This window comes from Triplophysa dalaica, chromosome 4 (genome assembly GCF_015846415.1).
Source record: "Triplophysa dalaica isolate WHDGS20190420 chromosome 4, ASM1584641v1, whole genome shotgun sequence".
Taxonomy (NCBI): Eukaryota; Metazoa; Chordata; class Actinopteri; order Cypriniformes; family Nemacheilidae; genus Triplophysa; species Triplophysa dalaica.
In genome coordinates, this window is record NC_079545.1 from 8,288,056 (window position 1) to 8,308,664 (window position 20,609).

The window sequence follows — 20,609 nt, forward strand, 5'->3', positions numbered from 1 at the left end:
AGCCTAGGACACCTGGTGCCACATGAGCGCGCCTTCCCATAAGGTAAGGGCCCTGTACCAGGCCTTACTTCTGCAGGACTTTGTAGAGTTTGGCACATTCATTGTTCAAGTGAACATAGTATAATTCAAAAGTTTGTTTCAATTAAACTTTTTGTTGGATTGAGAAATGCCCTATAGATTTATAATGGTGAAGGAAATGCCCACATAAAGGAATTTTAAACCTTTCCTGTGGCTCAGTGGTTAAAGCATAGCGCTAGCAAATGGTCATTGGTTCGATCCCAGGGATTGCACAGAAAAATCTGTTTATAGTTTAATGCAATGTATGTCGCTTTGGATAAAAGTGTCTGCTAAATGTAAAGATTGGATATCTTTCCATCACAGTGTTGTAGAAACAAGGGGCTCATTTTACTCAGGCAACTAATCACTATCCCAGTATTTTATTAAAGCTAAAAAGCCACGCCCACAGCAACCGTTTAAAAACACCTAGATTTATGCATCAGAACATCATAGAAACATGGGGGTTGGTTCGTATGATAAAATGGATATGAACACCAATATGGTCACTTAAGTACTTCTGGGGGCTTCACCCCCTTTTGCTTGTTTGGAGCTCTATGCGCAAACCAGTCATATACAGAAGAGATCAGTGGTGTGCACCTGAGAGCAGAGGGCCTCAGCCTGGTCATATTGGGCACTCTGTTTGAGTCCGGTCACAGCTTGCTGTAGCACCCAGCCTTCCAGAGCCTGAGCAAGCAATCCGTCCCCTCCTTGAAGGTCCTTCACTGAAAACAAACACAACAATCAGTTTAGTTATTCAAACCTCCTTATAGATTAACACGGATTTGCCTCACAAACTAAAGAAGCTTTATAATGTAAAGTTGAAAATTACCGTATATGACAAAAACAAAATATAGCTGACCTTTTTCAGACACCAAAGTCATAAAAGCCCTTTCAAGGCAATCTCTGTTAGGGGTGGAACCTGTGAGTAATGCTGCAGTATTCTCTGTGTGACATGCAGCCATGAGTGCTGCCCACCCAGCAGGATCATCTATGTTTGCCAGAAAGAAAGCAAATAACGATAAGTTTGATGCACAGATTGATTGATTCAGAATCACTTTTGTGTTGCCTGTATCTGCATATTAACAAAAAAAGACACAAAACCTTTGGGGACGCATTTTATCAAGGTTCCAAAGATCATGGTTTTAGCTAAAAATCATCTGTACTGTTCTACTTAAGAAACAATGTCACAGACATCTTGGATGACTTGAGCAAATTTAATTGCAAGTAAATAACACTTTTATAAGAAGCAACAATATGCACAAATCTACATTTAAAAGTAGGAATAGTTTCAAAGCTAAGAAAAAGGAGCAAGCCAGATGAGTAAGATCAGCAGAGGTGTAATATGGCACACAATAATTATGTCCACACTGCTGTCAAATCCAACTTCTTTGTTTAAATGTGACTTACTGTTGATCTGTTCATTTTACACTGCAGTTCTTGATGCTCAATTATGTTTTTGTAACTAAATCCAATTTTTTTGAAGATCCGCTTACATCTTCTTTTAAAAGTGATACGTATCCGATATTTACATTCACACTGCACATGGTGAAACAACCTGAGCTAGATGTACTGACCGGAAAAATATGTAAAAACGTAATTTCCCACGGACGCTTATTTAATAGCCTTTTCATACAGAGATGTCACTGGATTTGACCCCCAGTGTGCATTCACATTAAGACATGTGATGAGTAATGTACTGTGATCTAACTTCATGTGCATATTTTTTTTATTGTGAATGTAGGGCAGTCAAGGTGACGGGATTTCCCTTGCTGTGGCACAATAGCAAGGTTTGCTTGTATTACTGCTTTCTTTCTAAATATTTAGTGCCAACTAGGGCTGAATAAGCTATATTGTTGGGTTATTGTTATGTTGCATATATTGTTGTATGTTATTTTATTTAAATGCATATTATGTCTATATTTATTGGTAAATGCAGAACAATGACGATAAGAATAACAGAATGAAAGGCTCTGAGAGAAGGATTAAGCTCAGCCAGTTTACGAAGATCAATATGAACTGTCAAATGAAAATAAAAGCAAATTTATTTTATTACTGAAGGCGTCTTCAGTGCACTTTTACAGAGCCTCAATACAAATAATATATATTATTACAGAAAGCTATGGCATCTTAACCAAGAAACCAAGTTTGTAGATTTGCAACCGCAATATAAAACAACAGTTTAACAATTAAAAAACTTTTAAACTTTTTTTAAAGCATCTTTTTACAAGCTTTTATCATTGAGATTTCTGTATACATTTCTTTCTTGTGCTGAACATATATTAAGCAATTTTATGAAAAAGTTGGCTTTTCATTAAAAACCCAAAATGGCTTGGTTACAAAAAGATATCCTAATCTGCGTTAAGCACAACAAAGAAATGTATATATGTTAACAACATTTTTGGGTGAACTATTCAATTAAGGTAACATACTCCCGATCAATTGTTGTAGTTTTATATTTATTTGTATATTATATTATATATATATATATTATATTAGTTGATCTATGTAAAATTGAAGGAGAAATACCTCAATAACACATTAAGGCTACAGTTCCACAGAGGCGTTTTTACACTTCTGAAACGCCAGGCGCTGGGTGAAAACGCTGATTGCGGGTACATGAACTGCGTTTTTTTAAACCAAGGCGTGTTGGTTAGCATTATACCCCGAGTATGTATAGTTTTGGGTTCCTCACCACCGTTTGCATATTGTTTTGCACTATCTGCCTGGCCGGGGGGGCTGCTTTAGAATTCATACTTGTATTAAATGTGTCTCATGTACAGCTGCTTTGTAACAATGAAAATTGTAAAAAGCGCTATATAAATAAAGTTGAGTTGAGTTGAGCGTGAAAGAAACTTAAGGGCTGTGTCTACAGAGGCGTTTTTTGAAAAACGTGGCACTTTTATTGAAAACAAATGAAAAAACATTGCGGTTGCAGGCAGAAACACCTCGGTAGAAACAGCCCTACTATGCATATTTATTATTGTATATACAGATGTATACATGTATAGTTTACATACTGTACACCTTGCAGAGTATGTAAAACATCCGAAAATTGAGGAAAAAAAAATCAAGGTTAGTTTTTAATTAGGTACTGGCTGAACAAGTTATTTTAAAAATAAACCAGTTCAACAGTTTAAAGTGGAAAACAATTAATTATTAATAAATAAATAATAAAAAGAGAACGATTTTGCTAATTCTAGTCAAAGTGTGGTTGCTTCTCATCTGCTAAAATTTTAAACAGTTTGGATATATTTTAGATGCTTTTATTTGGAGCATAATTTCAATATTTACAGTTGTGCTAATCTATAGTTTTGATGAATTTATTAATATTCTAAACGGTGTAAAAATATAAATAAAGAATTAAGAAGTGTGAAGTGTGAAGTGTACATTATGAACGCAAGTATATAATGCATGTACTGTAGTGGCATAAATACATAAGTATTAACACACTCCTGCCTGAAGTAATGATTACTGGACAACAGGATGTGCTTGACTTGTACAGACTGATCGGCGTATGCATGACATCAGTACCACAGCAGCGATTAGAAAGCGCTCCTTCAAATAACTCTCACTGTTTTTTTGTATCACATGGCCTGTACAGCACCACATGAAGTCGAATATACCCATTGTCTTCCTCTTTCCAGGGTAACAAACCTCAAGTCTGTTCCAAAAATGCGCTCCCATGTACCCTCATGGACTTGTGCCTAGGGCCACGGTTGAACACACCGGCTGGTTAGGCATTCATGCTTATTTCCAAATGACTGTGTACAGCGTGCAACGACATACTGATCTTTTGTGCATTCAAATCAGTTTCTGACCATGACATGTTCACACTGGAATCTGATATTGCCCACATTGTAAAAAAGATTGAACAGTCGAGCAAAAAATAAGATCTTAGTAATAAATCTGAATTGAACTTAAAGGCTGGCAGTGTGAATAAGGTAAAAGATCGGTTTGGATCGACAATTGAAAGGTAGCAGCAGTGATGTATTAAAATAGACATATATTCAGTGACTGTAATCAATTCACCTGGACAGAGCAGCACGGCTCTCTGAATTGTTTTTAGAGCATTCCATCTTCTGTCCTTGCTTGAGTGGTGACCAGATGCCAGCTGATTCACCCCACTGTACAGCAATGCACTCTAAAGTTTTAAACAGATAAGATTTTGAGATATTACATGACTCAATACCACAAAGATTAAAAATGTTCAGCGCCATTCACAATGGGTGTAAAAAAGTGAAGCGAATGTGAAAAGTGCTGCTGAAGCAAAGAATGAGGCACCGATCTTTTCACCTTTGGTCAAAGAAGCGCCACTCATCAGACATTCGCTTTACTTTTTCATTTTAGGTTTAATATGAGTAAACCCTTAAGGTACCTTTCCAAATGTTGAGTGGGCATGACATGCCACATTACCAGCCACAGCACCTCCCTTATGAACAAAAAAAAAGATTATTGACACCAAAATAATTACACCTAAAGCAGCCTATATATATACATACATATTTAAGAGAATGTAGATATAGATGCAGCATATAAATATGGATAAACAGTCAGTGAAATAAGTATTTGATCCCCTACCAACTATCAAGAATTGTGGCTCCTAAGATTGATAATGTGCCATATGGACCACAGATTAGTCCTGTCAATTTAAGAAAGTACTCCTAAATCAGCTTGTTATGTATATAAAAGAACAACAGAATTTGTATCTTCAATTTCAACCTCACCACCACCACGACCAAATAGGTTTTAAAGGATGTCAGGGACAAGATTCCGATCATGAGAAAGATGTAAGATCAGCCCAGAACTACACGGAAGAAGCTTGTTAATGATTTCAAGACAGTTGGGACCGCAGTTAGCAAGCAAACCATTTGTAACACGCTATGCCACAATAGATTGAAATCCTGAAGCACCCGCAAGGTCCTCCTGCCAAAGAAGACCTGACTGGCTCGTCTGAAGTTTTACAAGGAACATCAAAATGATTCAGAAAAGGCTTTGGCGAAGGTGCTAGCACTGCTGTGAGTCCAAAATTGACTCCTGTTTTTGGAGGGAGAGAAATGTTGACTATGACTACAAGAACACTATCCCTACAGAGAAGAACAGTGTTGGAAACATTATGCTTTAGGGTTTTTTATCTGCTACGGGTGCAGGATGACTTCACTGCATTGAGGGGCTGAGGGTCAGGCCCATGTATCGTAAAATCTTGGACGAGAACCTTCTCCCCTTAACTAGAACACTGAAGATGGGTCGTGGATGTGCCTTTAACATGACAAAGACCCAAAACATATTGCCAAGACAACCAAAGAGTGGCTTAAGGAGAAGCACATTAAATGTCCTAGCCAATCTCTAGACCCTAGTCCTGAAAATCTGTGAAGGAGGCTGAAACTCCAATTTGAAGAGCGACAGAAAAGAAACCTTAAAGATTGACAGAGGAGTGGACTAAAATGTATCCAGACAAATGTGCAAACCTGGTGACCAACTATCAGAAATGTCTTACCTCTCTGCTTGCCAACAAGGGTTTCTCCACCAAGTACAAAGTTATGTTTTCTCTGTGATCAAATACTTATTTCACTGACTGAAATGCAAATTAATTTATAACCTTTATACAACATTCTTCCACCAGATTTGTTTTATATTCTGTCTCTATCAGTTAAAATAAACCCACCATAAATATTGTAGACCCTTAATTTTTTGTAAGATGGCAAACTTACAAAATCAGCAGGAGATCAAATAATTATTTCCCTCAATAAGAAGATTGCCAAGACCCTGAAACTGAGCTGCAGCACGGTGGTCAAGACCAAACAGTGGTTTATTGGGCATACTGGGGAGCTACAGTTCATTGAGGGAACCATGAATGCAAACATGTACTGTGACATACTGAAGCAAAGCATGATCCCCTCCCTTCGAAGACTGGGCAGCAGGGCAGTATTCAGAAGCTGAGGGTAAAGGTGATGGACTGGCCAAGCATGTCTCCAGACCTAAACACTATGTAGCGTCCTCAAATGGAAGGTGGAGGAGTGCAAGGTCACTTACATCCACCAGCTCCGTGATGTCATCATGGAGGAGTGGAAGAGGACTCCAGAGGCAACTTGTGAAGCTCTGGTGAACTCCATACCCAAGAGAGTTAAGTATATTTTCCTCACATATTATCCACAAAAAATATGGACACTTTGGGCCCAATTTGGACATTGTCCCTTAGGGGTGTACTTACTATTGTTGCCAGCGGTTTAGACATTAATTGCTGTCTGTTGAGTTATTGTGAGGGCATGTTCCAATTTACAAGGTTATACAAGCTGTACACTAACTACTTTACATTGTAGCAAATTGTCATTCTTCAGTGTTGTCACATGAAAAGATATAATCAATTATTTACAAAAATGTGAGGGGTGTACTTTGAGATACTGTATACTGCTGTAAAACAGTATCACTGTGTCACACTTTTTAATTATTTTTTCCTAATTTTTACCTTAATTTTAGCCATTCCATTATGAAGTATATTTGAGTGCTATCAATTTTAACATTTCCTATGCTTTAAAAACTTTTAATTTAATCAATCAAGTCTATTATAATATCATATCTGTCCCCTTCCCTTTAAACCTAACAAGTAGGAAATGCACAGAATTTTCAAGTTCTCAAACATACAGTATTTACCACAAAATTCTACATTAAATAAAGAAAAATACTCATTAAAGCTACAAAACAAATTGAACTATTTTTACTTGATTAAACCTGCTGCTGTGACTCATGTCACTAATTTTAAGTGATAGTTCATCCAAAAATCTAATTTTTGTAATTTTTTACTCACCCACATGACGTTCTACACGTTTTAAGACCTAAAATAACGAGTTTAATCAACATATTCTTCTCTTCCCTGTAAGTCTACGACGGACTTTCATGACACCACCAAGACGCTCTCGTCGGAGACTCGCAGTGAAGAGAAATATATATCGATTACCTCGTTATTTTAGTTTCTTTTGCGCAGCTCTTAAGTATTCAATTGCACCACTACAATCAGATAGACAGTTTTAATGAAGCCTTTAATACTTTTCTTGACAGAAAGGATTAACATGACGTCTATGAGGAGGCCTGGAAAGCTATCGAATGACATCAAAATATATTTATTTTTAATTATCACCGGGAGGTCTTAAAACAGGCAGAACGTCATGTGGGTGGGTAAAATATTTTAAAAAAATGTTTTGGGTGAACGGTCACTTTAAGTTTGCAGATCTGACACGTTCCCCTATTTTTGCAACTCTATGCACTCATCTCAGATTTTACTTAACTAATAGAAGTCTGTGCATAAGAAGATACTCGACAAATGTGCTTTAATGCATCATTTTGTGTGTTTTTGTTTATTGAAGTACGAAAGAAGAGAGATTTCACATGATCACAGCTAGAAACTGCCATTCTGAACTGGACACGTCAAGGCTGTTTCAGATCATGCTTAAATGGCTTGAAAGGCTTTGCATGAATAAAAGCGTGATGGTAGAATGTGAACCTAGCCAAAGCATGACACAGTAAAACAAATACTGTGTTAATTGCCTTAAATATTTTTAATCTAAAAAAAGAATTTACTGCCGTTGTAGGGAAAATAAATACTATGGGAATCAATAGGGGATGAGATCTGTTTGGTTACTGACATTTTTCCAAATATCTTCCTTTGTGTTTAGCAAAACAAAGAAATGTATACAGCTGTTGAACAATCTGGGGATAAGTAAATAACAGAATTTCTATTTTTGGGGATATACGAAACAAGTCTGGTCGTATGCAGCCAAACAACAATTTTGTTTGAGGAACAGATTGTAATATATAGAAGTCATATAAACAAGATACAGACACAAGCAGCGCAACTCGACAAAACACAATAGAACTGATTATAGTCAGTGATGCTGGATGCGGTGACAAGCAAATGCTTGATTCTTAATGGCTTTTCTAATATATTGTTTCACATTGTGCTGCTTACGCCCGGTGTATACAACATATGTGTTGAGAAAGATCTGAGTATACAATGACAGAATAACTTTTTTGTAGTTCATTTTTCAAATTATTAAAAAATATCTTAAGAGTACTCACATTGGCATTGTTAGGACAGTACTGTGGAACCAGTCTGGAGAGGAGAGCCCAGAGAGATAGATTTCCTGGGTACCTATCAAACAAGTGATTTCGAAATATATACAATATTGATCATTGAAAAAAGTGAGGACAAAAGATAAGAATATTAGTCAATCTGTATATAACTAAAAAATGTGAGTGGTGCTTGATGTGGCACTTGGCAAAACTAAAGTGCTGAAGACAGGCCACCAACATGTCTCTATAATGTTCTGATGCAGAGATATAGGCTTTGCTAAACCGTGCATAAACAAACACAGTATGTCTTAAAGCTTTAAGTTTAAAGGTTGGAGCTGAATTCTCTCCAAGAGCAGGGTTCCCATGACTGTATGTGCATCTTTGAAAACTGTAAACATTGTTTCATTTACATTTAGTCATTTAGCAGAAGCTTTTATCCAAAGCGAATTACAAATAAGGTAAACAATGGAATAATTGGAACAACATAAGGACAACAAAAAGCATACACGCAGTAAAACTGGTCACATATAGCCAACCACAGTATACAAAGCCAAGTTTTTTTATTGTTTTTTAATGATAGAAGGAGTAGAAAAGAGATAGAAGTCAGAACTAATTGGTCAGGTGAGGTGAAATTTAGAATCGTTCGGCAGAACCGGAACCATAAAATATCTTATGATACCCAACCATAATTTCTGTAAATATCATGCAAAAACAAATACCTGTGTATAGCAGCAGAGACCACTCTGTGAACTCCCCTATAGTTGCTCTTTAAGGCTTGCAGGGTGCAGGTGAGCAGACAGCCTTCTTCCACAGCATCACCTATTGGTTCTCCCAACTTCAACAACTCGGTAAGCGTAGCATTTGCCAGGGTCACATCCTCATGAACTAAACCAAGAGTGCATAAACACTGCAGACTCTCTGGAACTGGCATTTTCAGCATTGAGCTACATAAAGACATACAAATCAGAGGGTTTATGTAGAGAACTAAAGCAGAGAATGTTGCTTTGCTTTGAGATTTGGGGTTTACTAAATAGTTGTAAACTTAAAGGTTGTTGGCTCACCACTTGAAGAGCAGAGATTTGGCATGATCCAGGTTGCCCAGCCTGTGCTGTATCAAAGCAAGTGCGGTGAGTATATATGCCTTTTCCTTATCACTAGAGGCAACGGCAAGGGCTCTTTCATAAGCTGCAAATGAGCACATAAACATGTACATACATGCCTATAGTATACATGCCTTTAGAATTCATACTTGTATTAAATGTGTCTCATGTACAGCTGCTTTGTAACAATGAAAATTGTAAAAAGCGCTATATAAATAAAGTTGAGTTGAGTTGAGTATAGAAATTCACACAAATATGATTTTTCAAAACATTGTCAAAAATTGCAATGGCTGCTCACCCTGTATGCTCTCTGGGAGGTGACCAGTTCTGAAGCAGGCAAGCGCAAATCCAATGAAATCATGCAACTCCTCCAACGGTGTGGAAGAATAAATATTTACAGATTCTTCATTTTGCCTGTTATTACTGAAAGGGACATTATAAATAAAAATAAGAATACATAAGGCAGTAGTCCTAATTTCACATAATAAACTGATGTCATTATTAACGTTACATTAAAAAACAGATTACCGAGTTATACTAAAGACGGTTACCTGAGGGCATGTCCATAACCCCTCAGTGCAAAGCTGAGCTTTTCCATGCAAGGGGACACCTGAAGCAGCTCTACAGCTCTACGGAAAAACCCAGGTTTTAGGACTTTTAAACATTTTAAAGAAACATTATTATGTAAAACCAGTGAAAGATTTTAGAATTATGGATTGCTTTAGGTCATTAGTTTTTAGTAGGCACTGATTTATTGGTTACACTTTATTTTACAGTGCCCGTGTTACAGTGTAATCATACATAACCAGACTAGGGTTTGGTTTAGGTGTAGTTACATGTAATTATGCATAATTTATAGTAAATACATGTAGCATGCATAACAAGGGCAATGTAACATAAAGCACTTTCTCATACCAGAGAAACAGACACACTTATAAATGTAGCGTATAAAAGCCAAAGCTCTTAAACCTGCGGAATGCCTCAGTGGCCTGTTTCTTCAGGTGCAGGTGTGTGTTCAGGTATCCAAGCATGATAAAAGCATCAGGGTCTGTCCGAATTCTCTCTGGTGTAAAACATGGCCAGCACAATGAATTTCATTACCTTAATCTTTAAATATTCTATCACTATAAAACAATTTTAACCTGTCAAACACTCTCAGCTACATTAACAGTGAAATACATGGTCACCAATGTTCAATACATAAAAAAATACATGATGTATTTATTCCTTTACCGGTGTACTTGCTCAGCGCCACTTGAGCAGCTGAGACAGCGTTCATCTGGAGTATGTTGTAGAGGTACAGTTCTGAGTCTCTGTTGCTTTTGTTCAGCAGTGTGGAACAAACCCAGTATGCATAAGCCTTCACACCCTCAGTCTGATACCAAAAACACATATTAATACAAGGTATTTGCATAACATATGATTATACTGCACAGTAAGACATTCATACATGAGTACTCAGTTCTGTGGTATGTCTGAAGAGGTCCATAGTGTCGTAACTTCCCACTGTTTCGGCAATTAAAGCCTGAGAAATGAAAAAGATATTTGGATCTGATGTATGTTTTATACAGGCATTTAAGGTGGCCCACTGGTGGTCACTGCGTTGCAACGGTGGAAAACGTGCAAATAGAAAAACACAAGCAAATAAAAAAAATCTTCATCAGATGTTCTATATTGTATCGAGACTATCTCCCCACAATGTTATATATATATATATATATCCATTTGTACAGGGACAGATCCCCCAAATTGTGGGTACTATTTAAGACAATCCGGCAGACAATTGAAGTGCTCTGGGTATATTGCATACGGAAGCGTAAGTTAAGTAAGTTAACATTCGATGTAAACATTTGTGGGTTATTTCCCTGTAGCGTCAGAGCAGCCTGAGTTCAAGACTCCCTCATCAGCTCAAATCCCATCACAAAAAAATATTAAAAGAAAAAGAAGAATTTATAACAACAAGGAAAAATGTCAAGCACTAGTCAAAGCTGTAGAACATGTGCTGTTGCTCTCCCTGATGAAGATGGGCATGATAGATTTAAAGAGGCTTTAGATATCACGATGCCAGAGGAGCTGCCTAACCCTCTATCACGATTTGAAGAGGAGGTGGAAACTCAGCGCGGCAACTTCCAGACTTTGAGGTGGTTGTGAGGAGACAGTTTGGCACCCCCTCAGCCCCCCATAGGTGGTCAAGAGTTAGTAGAAGGCTGGCAAATATGTCCGGGACAGAAAAGATTGGATGCGGGCCATTGCCCTCTATAGTTCAACCTATGGCAGCCATATCAGTTTCTACTAAATCTAGGCAGAGCAGGTGGCTTTAGTAAAAACTGCAGATTAATGGATGGCTATCTAAAATGCACAAAGCCATGGCAGTTCAAACTAAAATAGCTTTGATATTCTACCATTAGATAGTTTGGTATTGCAGCTTAAATTTAATTTATTCTATTTAGAAAAAATAAAAACTCTTCTAATTATAGAGGATGAATGTGTATTTTATCCCCATATTTCTATTTAAAAATATTTTGGTGTGTCAAGATAGATTATACCTGTCTACGTGGGTCCTGGAATGAAGAAGTTTGGGAATCGCTTTCGAAAGAGCAGGCAGAGGCTGCAGGAAAATATATGTCATCCTTCTGGGTAGCAAGGCACCATTAATGGTTGTAACAATCAAGACTCCAGCAGGAGGACCGTGACTGTTTCTCTAGACTGCCGGTTGAGCCTACTGCCATGTTTAGCTGGAGGCCCTCAGTTTACATCAGCAGGCCCAAGAGGCCCTTCACTATGCTATGAGTTTTCAAGTTCGCTTGGTCAGCATATAAGCTTCAGACCAAGACAGACCTTGCCTAGGAATTTCCCAGACCAGGCCCAGTGGACTCCCAGAGACCTGAGGTCTCAGCTCGGTGCATCTCAATAAAGGAAGACCCAACAGAACGGGGATGGTGGCGGTGGCCGGGGACGCCCACTACCTCACTACTGAAAATGTACTTATAGCTGGCTGCCCCAGCTCCCCGTTGGCAAGGGTTGCAGTATGGGTAGCCTTGAAATCAAGCCCCTGGGTCTTTTCAACCATGACTCAGGGGTACCGGTTAACAAATATCTTTAGCACTTGAAGTGCAAGATGCTGACAGTTCAGAGGGTACGACGAGCAATAAACAAGGGCGATTGGTTCGCCAAAATCGATATCAAATATGCCTATTTCCAGATTCCTATATGGGATGGTCATTGGCGGTTTCTAAGGTTTCAGTTTGAGGGCAGGGTTTACGAATTCAGAGTCCTCCCTTTCAGCATCGCCTTGGACCCTCGAACATTCACAAGGTGTATGGATGCGGTCTTGGCACCCCTTCGTCGCCTAGGTATCAGGGTTCTGAATTACCTAGACGACTTGCCAGTTTGTGCGCAGACAGAAGATATGTGCAGGCATTATATCTCTATCCTTGTGAAGCACATCGAAAGATTGGGTCCCTGCATCAATACGCATAAGACCAGGCTGGAGCCATCTCAAGTCATTCAGTTTTTGGGGGTAATTCTAGACTCCACGATGGCAACTGTGACTCTAACTCCAGAAAGGCAACAGGCAATCAAGGTTTGCATCTCTCACATCCAGGTAGGAGCGAAAGTCACCTGGGGAATGTGCCCTCGCATGATGGGTCTCATGGCATCTTGAGTTAAGGTTGTACCACATGCCCTTTTATATATGCGACCGGTGCAGCTTTGTCTTCTCAGGCTAGGTTGACATCCCCAGACGGCTCGCTCTACACATGTGACAGTTATACAGAGGCTGTGGGTGGCTCTCTGTTGGTGGAGGTGCGGGATGAACATGGAGAGAGGCAGCATGCTAGTGCCAGATCCATCTTCCACTGCTGTCCCCAGATCCCTCTTAGGTAGGCTAGGGGGCAGTTCAGGCAGGCTGGTGCATAAGAGGATGCTAGGACAGTTACCATTCAGCCCTCTTAAGCCCCTTCTCCAGAGAATGAAGGGGGAGAAGGCGAATCTATTTCTGGTGGCCCAGATTTGGTCTCACATGATATAGTTCTCGGACATTCCACCCCTCCTTTGCTGGAAACCATGGGAACTCCTAGTCAGGAGGGATTTATTATCTTAAGCACTGGGCAAGCGGTTTCACCCATTCCCTGTGGATCTCAGGCTCTGGGCCTGGCCCCTGAAAAGGTTGGGTTAATTGCTATGGGGCTGCTAGACAGAGTGTTACTGCCCTGGAAAGAGCCTGTGCCCACTTAACAAGGGTGGTCTATTCCTTGAGGTGGGCTATGTTTCAGTCTTTGTGTGAAAAGCATTGAGGTAAACCCCCTCACATCCACTGCCCGTGATATCCTACAGTTTTGCAGGTAAAGTTAGATGCAGGCATTCCCTCTCCACCCTTAGAGGTGTGGTGGCTGCGATTAAGGCTACTTGAGTTGGAGCTTACAAACTATAAGAACACTCCGGTAGCCTGATACCCCAATTTCTCAAGAGGACTCTAAGATGTACAGCACACAGTACTAGACATGTCACACTGGAGTGCGACTTAGATTGAGTCTTGAGGGCACTTCTGCAACCCCCATTTGAGACCCTTGAATCGACAGACCTGAAAGGGTTGTCCCTAAAGACTGCTTTCCTTCTGGCTATAACTTCAGCCAAAAGGACCGGGGAACTTCAATCGCAGGATAAAGGGGTTATATTTCACCCTAACCCAGTTTTTTTTGCCTAAAGTGTTGTCTGAACTACATCTTAGACAGTCGGTTGCGCTTCATCCACTATTTCTTCCACAAGGGAATGAGGGGATGGAATGGAAAAAGTAAAAAAAATCCCCGGTTCAGGGTACGTTCTGATCAAAATACAGCAAAAAACGCATGCCCATATTTATGGATAGGGCACTAATTAGGGCGTGACCAGCACAACCATCAGTGCCCACGTCACCCAATTTGGGGGATCAATTCCCATACATATTTATATATTTAACATTGTGGAGAGATAGTCTCTTCACTCAGAGAACAAAGGTTACACGGTAACCAAAGTTTCAAATACAGAAACACAACAAAATACTGCAGTGCACTGCAAAAGCTAAATACATATATACTGAAATTCACTGCAAATATTCACAAAATAAACAATTACTGAAACACGCTGCTACCAGTACACACAACAACAGAAAGGTTTCCAACAGGATGCAAAAAGTGATCTATAGAAACACATTCTGTCAGATTGTGTCACAACGAAAAAGGCACACTGGATAAGAATTTGTCTGATGATTCGATTGTTTGATTCATTGGAGTGATTTGTTCTTTTTCATTTAAAATGATTTGTTCAGACTTGTTCACCGATTCGTTCAGTGACCATTTCTTCATATATTACATACATAGGCCAGTAGGTGGCGAAAATTTGTGTTTTATATATTGCCGTATGGTGGTCCACAACACCAAAAATCCTCCTCACCATGACTACAGTGACGTACCGTTTTTCCATTCATTCATAATTTGAATGGCGATTGTTGCTACTTTTGCAACTCTTGCACTAGATTAAAAAAATACTAATCAAACAATTGTAAAAAAAAATCTCTCTTTAGAGTAAATAAAATGTAGTAAAACAATTTTTTAATGTTTATAATGATTTTGTACAAGAATATCATTTTGTTTTCATTAAACAACAGGAACCCCCAGTAGGGTTTATTACTTTTGTCCCCTTGGAATCATGTCCGTTGTCGTTTGTGCTGCTTGCAGTGTGTTTATGTTGTTGTTGTGAATATGTGCAGCTGGTTTCAGTATTTGCTTCTGTTGTTAGTATTTGCAGTGCGTTTCAGTATTTGTTTTGTTTTGAGTATTTGAAGGGTATGTGTCAAACTGATGAAGATGTCTTCTTGAGTTGTTGGTGTTTTCTATTTTCACGTGTTTTGTCCTGTTGCAGCAGTGGCTCAGTCCGCCACCTTAGATATTACATAAATACCTAGTTGGAAAGATTTTGTACCTGGCCAATCCAGCAGTTGACATAATGGGGCTCAAGTGACTGTGCAGTCTTGAATGCTTCATGAGAGAGCTAAATAAAGATCAAATTTGTTCAGCTAATTAAATTACTTAAAAACATGTATGTCATAAATTAATTTCCAAACTACCACATTACCTCAATATTTCCCTTTTTTAGATATAATGCTCCAAGGTTGGTCCAAGCAACCACATTCTGAAAAGTTATCATGAAACACATTAGATACATCAACCTAAAACTTAATCAATTATTTTTTTTGAACTTACATTTGATTCAGCTTTCACAGACATAATAAAGCTGTGCTGTGCAAGAGCCAAGTTGTCTATTCCTAAAAAACAAAAAAATGTGATATTAGAGATATCCCCCTTCTGTAAATGTCACAACAATCTGTCAAATATTTAAACACCTATTGAATCCACATTAAGTGCTAGTTGTACCTAAATTGTTTTTAAAATAACACAATCAACAAAGTCAATGAAGTAAAAGTGTGAAAAGCATTAGGTTTCAAATTGGAGGTTAATTTAGTCACCCTCGTTAATTACAATATTATAATAGATAAGGGCTTCAATGACTGAGACCAGTGCGGTATTGGTGGAATCACAACTCTTGAAACCAGACTGGTTGTTGTCCAGGAGGTTGTTCTGTGTGAGAAAGGAGGAGAGCTGGGTAAATACAAAATGCTCAGGAGTTTTGTCAATGAAGGGGAGGAGAGATACCGGTCTGTAGTATTCGAACAGTGCAGGATTGGGTTTCGTCAGTAGCAGGGTAATACAGGCCTCTTTGAAGACAGAGAGTAATCTACCAGTGGTTGAGAGACGAATTGATACTGTGGGACAGTGCTGTAAAAACCAATTGAGAGATGGCCTGGTGGAGATGGGTGGGGATGCAAGCGGGCAGCTAGTTGGGTGGTTAGAGGAAATGACCTTGGAAAAGTCAACTTCAGATATGAGAGGGGAGTGAGCATGTGTCAGGGGGTCAAAATCATCAGCTGAAAAGTCACATGGAAGTCAGGGGGAAGGCGAGGATAGAAGAGTAGAGAAGGATTTAAAGAGTCAGGCAAGTTGTTGATTTTAGAGTGGTAGAATTGACTTTTTGCAGAGGAGACATCAGCGGAGAAAGAAGAGAGAAGAGATTGATAAAGACAGAGGTCAGTGGGATCTTAAGATTTGCACCACTTTTTCATTGATGGAAGCCCCCATTCTTGTGCCCCCTAACCCTTCTTTACCTTTTGTTCTGGACATAAACCAACCAACGTTGGTACTGGTGCAGTCCTTCAACAAGTGCGAGAGATGCCTTCTGTGTGACCAGACGTGAGCTCCTTGGAGTAGTGATGGCTGTAAGACATTTTTAAATACTACCTGTGCAGTAAACCATTTAAATTATGGACTGATAATGCTGCACTGCATTGGCTGATTTTCTTCAAAGAGCTTGAAGGCCAGATAGCTAGATGAATAAAAGAACTCCAGTCATACAACTTTACAGTGGTTCCTAGAGCTGGGTTTTGTCATGCCAACGGGTTATTTTGTCTGCCATGTGCTCCAGAGGGCTGTGAAAAGCAGGAGACAAGAGAGGGAGAGGGTCCAGGAGGATGAGATGGTGCTACTTAGCTGCAGGATGTTGAGGGTGGTAGATACACCACTCAGACACAGACTGGTAGCTACAGTAGGAAAAAGGCAAAGACCTGGTACCTGTGTTACAGTGGCCGGAGACCCAGCAGAGACCCAGTTGGGTAGACATAGAGGGAGCCTAATTCGTCACAAAAGGGGTTGTGGTCGAAATGTGGGACTTTGCAACTGAATGAAAGAGTGCTGCAGCGAGCATGGAAAGAACCTATAACTGGAGAAGAGAGTTTGCAGGTGGAAGTTCCTAAAACCTTAAGACAAGCGGTTTTGTAAGCTTGCCATGGAAGTTCAGGAACAGGACATTTCGTGGTCTACGCTCAACTCTGTCGCGTTGATCAGGGCTTTTACTGGAGTCAGCACAGAAGAAATGTGAAGGATTTTACCTGTGCGGCCTACAAATGCCATCTGGACCAATCACATGCAGAAGGAGCAGCTATGGAAAGAGTAGCTGTTGACATCATGGGGCCCTTCCCCTGCAAAGAAAGAGGCAATTGCTTTGTGCTAGCAGCTATGGACTTCTTTACAAAGTGGCCAGAGGACTTTGCGCTACCATATCAGGAGGCAGAAACTGTTGCAGACGCATTGGTGTGTGGGATGTTCAACAGATTCGGAACACCAAGACACGTCATAGTGACCAAGGGAGGAATTTTGAATCCGAGCTGTTTGCGACCCTCTGTGAGGGGACAACCAGCTTACACCCCAAAATGGCAAACCATAAGAAATGTCATTGATTGTTCAGGTAACATCATATTGTATTGCTAATCAGGGTGATGTGAAATTCAGAGTTAACCGTTTTTCTTTTACCAGTGACGGAAAAATCTGAAGGCCGTCTGTCACTTTGACTGATAACAATAAGGGGGATTTGTAATTCCCTGTTTTGTCATTTCCTTTCAATAGAATGTGATTGTAGGCTACTACCTCTGACCTGAACACAAGCGTGAAAGGACACACGTTTCCCATTTATAAGCTTCCTTACAAATGCCTGGTCCATTTTTGGAAAATGCCCGCGGAGTCAGCGGAGACTCGCGCTGCAGATGCATCTGTCCCTCAGACCCCCATGTAGGGCACACCCATACACACACAGGGTAGCAGTGTTGTGGTCTTTTTGGATACATTAGATTTTAGTGAGTGGAAAAATTTATCTCTGCTTGTCTTCTCTGTTCTGTGAGTGGCAGAAGCCATTTATTCTTCTGTAAACCGCAGCTTACTTGTGAGGCTTTCCTGTAAGATCAGTGGTTAGAGCATGGTGCTAGCAACGCCAAGGTCATGGGTTCGATCCCAGGAATTGCACTTACTTAGGTACAAATGTATAGTGTAATGCAATGTAAGTCGCTGTGGATTAAAGCTGCCAAATGCATAAATGTAAATGAGTGAGTGAGTACAAAACATATTTACACACACCGGTCATTGTTAATGACTGGACATATGAACATTAACATTTGTCTGTAATAATTATTTTATATCTGACAACAGAAACATTAAATATATAAATGAATATAAACAACAATGGCTTTAATGGCCATTTAGTTGTGATGAAGTACAGTAAGTTCAAAGAGTAAACTCAAATACAGCGTGATGATGTCACAAACATGCAAATTAGCGGTGAGAAATGGTGAGAAAATGAAAATGATTTTTAGTTGGATTGACATATATAGTTTTTTCCAATCCTCAAGTGTTCAACTTTAAGACGACTAAATGTCTTCCAATTCACCTTTTTATGGACAATGCAAAAAAAAAATACAAAAAATGAATACAGAACAAATGGAATGCCCAGATTAGTTGTTTATTTACCTTTTGCCATGGCAACCACTCCAAGAGCATTCCAGTATATGTAATCAGCACTATCCAACATGACCGCCTTTTTCAGACACTGCCAATCAAAAGGAGCAGATTGTAGTGTGACAGACTTATTTCAAAATGACTTGAATTAAAAACAGCTACCAAATCTATTACCCTCAAATTCTATTGGCCTTAATTTTAATTATTTGAAAATGTTTTAGTATGAATTCACTAAAAATTCACGGGTTCGTAACTCAGGTCTCTGAAAACTCAGGTCTCTGAAGATCTTAAGATCGAGACCTGAATTTTACGACCTGAAAGCCTGAACTTGAATGATTAAAACCTGAATTTCAGAACCCAAATTTTTAGGAAGGTGAATTACAAAAAGATTTTCAAATAATTAAAATTAAGGACAATAAAATTTTAAGCAATAACTTCGGTAGCTTTTTAAAACAAGTTCTTGTGATATAAATCTGATGCTTTAAGATTAGCGTTTCTGTTAAATGAAGGGCTCATAATTTCAGGGTCATGTTATGTACCTGCAAGGCCTTCTCCAGCAGGGGATGTGTGTCCTCATCAGAAACAGAGTTGAATAGTCTGGATTGGTGGTAGTAATTAAGGCCAAGGTCACACCACAGACTAGGCACCTCAGGCATTAGTCTCAAAGCACTCCCAAAACACCTGAAAAGTAAAGTTTGCAAAATTAGTTACATTACTAGGATTAAGGTTTAGGGTAACCTTCCCAACATTGAATGGAAGAAACCATGAGTGTAGGGGTGGGCATTTTTATGGGGACACATGAGAAACTGGTATGGTTGTAGAGGTAAATTAATAAGTAAATTAGTTGTTTCCAATAAATATTATATCTTTACAAAAAAAAGTATGGTCTCACTGTCACGTCACATGCATGGATGTACGTTTCACATGTAAAATTAAAATATGGTAGATGAGCCTCCAGCTTGAGTTGTTTAGTTCACCCAAAAATGAAATTGGGGCAAATCAACTTTGCAAGAACGGTCTGCCACTTCTGACTCAAAACTTTAGTTATGTTTTCATATTTTATTATACAATTTGTTCTGACTATTCAAACATGAGTTGTTTGTTGTGTCTACGATGACAAATGCAGAAATGGTTTTATGTTTACATAATATTCTCTGATGGTTCTCCATTGCGGCGCGACACAACACAAGGAAATTACTATATATTCATATTATATTCATATGCAACAAATGCCTTGTTTATAATATGTATTATTGTCTTTGTCATGTTGCATCGAGACACGGTGTCACAGAACTAGTGGTGGGCATAGATTAATTTTTTTAATCTAGATTAATCTAGATTAATTCCAAGATTAATCTAGATTAATCTAGATTAAAATGGCTCATTTGAATTCTGCCGAAGGCATTCAGAATATGTGTGCTACCCAAATAATGACTAAAAGTAAGTCTTTGAGAACGGGTTTCTCAAGCCAGGTGGCGCATTAGACCAGGGGCTCATCTCCTGTTTCCAAAATGCATCTCAAACTGCTTGAGAAAGCTGTTCTACTATGATAATTGGTGATGAAAAATAAATTATGTTCAATAAGATGAACTTGTGTTACTTCCGCATTAGCTAAGGGATGATTTGCGTTTAGGTGGTACTTGAGACTGGAAGAGCTCCTACAGTACATTTAGTCATTTAGCAGACGCTTTTATCCAAAGCGACTTACAAAGAGTGAGGGAGCAACAAGCGATATGTCATACAGGAGCCATAATACATTAGTTGAAACCAGTAACTTTGTATTGAGATCTAAAGCTAGGCCAGTACCTGTTGAGAGAAAGTGTTTTTTTTTAAACCAATTCCGCATTGCACAAGGTGCAAACAACCTTAGTCTTGTCGATGTTTCTATTGGGAAGCTTCTTAAAAATTAATATTCCCTGAAGCACACCCGGCGGCTTCATAGCATGTTAGCACGTCACGTCTGATGCGGTAATTTCACAGTAACGTTATGTTGTCTTCAGACCAAACGCGAATG

General features: G+C 39.1%; 1 protein-coding gene across 4 annotated transcripts in view; it reads right to left on the reverse strand.

The window, feature by feature from the left end:
• skic3 (SKI3 subunit of superkiller complex) overlaps positions 1-20,609 on the reverse strand; it is a 54,187-nt gene that overhangs the window by 10,801 nt on the left and 22,777 nt on the right. For all 4 annotated transcript variants that reach the window (XR_008906460.1, XM_056745441.1, XM_056745440.1 and 1 more), the window contains 17 exons: positions 19,135-19,276; positions 18,608-18,686; positions 15,461-15,522; positions 15,333-15,389; positions 15,180-15,248; positions 10,672-10,746; positions 10,455-10,596; positions 10,191-10,284; positions 9,773-9,850; positions 9,520-9,644; positions 9,183-9,306; positions 8,841-9,065; positions 8,128-8,200; positions 4,433-4,486; positions 4,087-4,198; positions 917-1,045; positions 655-779 (listed from right to left, as the gene is read on the reverse strand). Coding sequence is in view for 3 of the 4 variants with exons in the window: in XM_056745441.1 (XP_056601419.1) it covers positions 655-779; positions 917-1,045; positions 4,087-4,198; positions 4,433-4,486; positions 8,128-8,200; positions 8,841-9,065; positions 9,183-9,306; positions 9,520-9,644; positions 9,773-9,850; positions 10,191-10,284; positions 10,455-10,596; positions 10,672-10,746; positions 15,180-15,248; positions 15,333-15,389; positions 15,461-15,522; positions 18,608-18,686; positions 19,135-19,276 (1,765 nt within the window). In the remaining variant the exon portion in view is untranslated. The remainder of the gene's footprint in view (positions 1-654; positions 780-916; positions 1,046-4,086; positions 4,199-4,432; positions 4,487-8,127; positions 8,201-8,840; positions 9,066-9,182; positions 9,307-9,519; positions 9,645-9,772; positions 9,851-10,190; positions 10,285-10,454; positions 10,597-10,671; positions 10,747-15,179; positions 15,249-15,332; positions 15,390-15,460; positions 15,523-18,607; positions 18,687-19,134; positions 19,277-20,609) is intronic.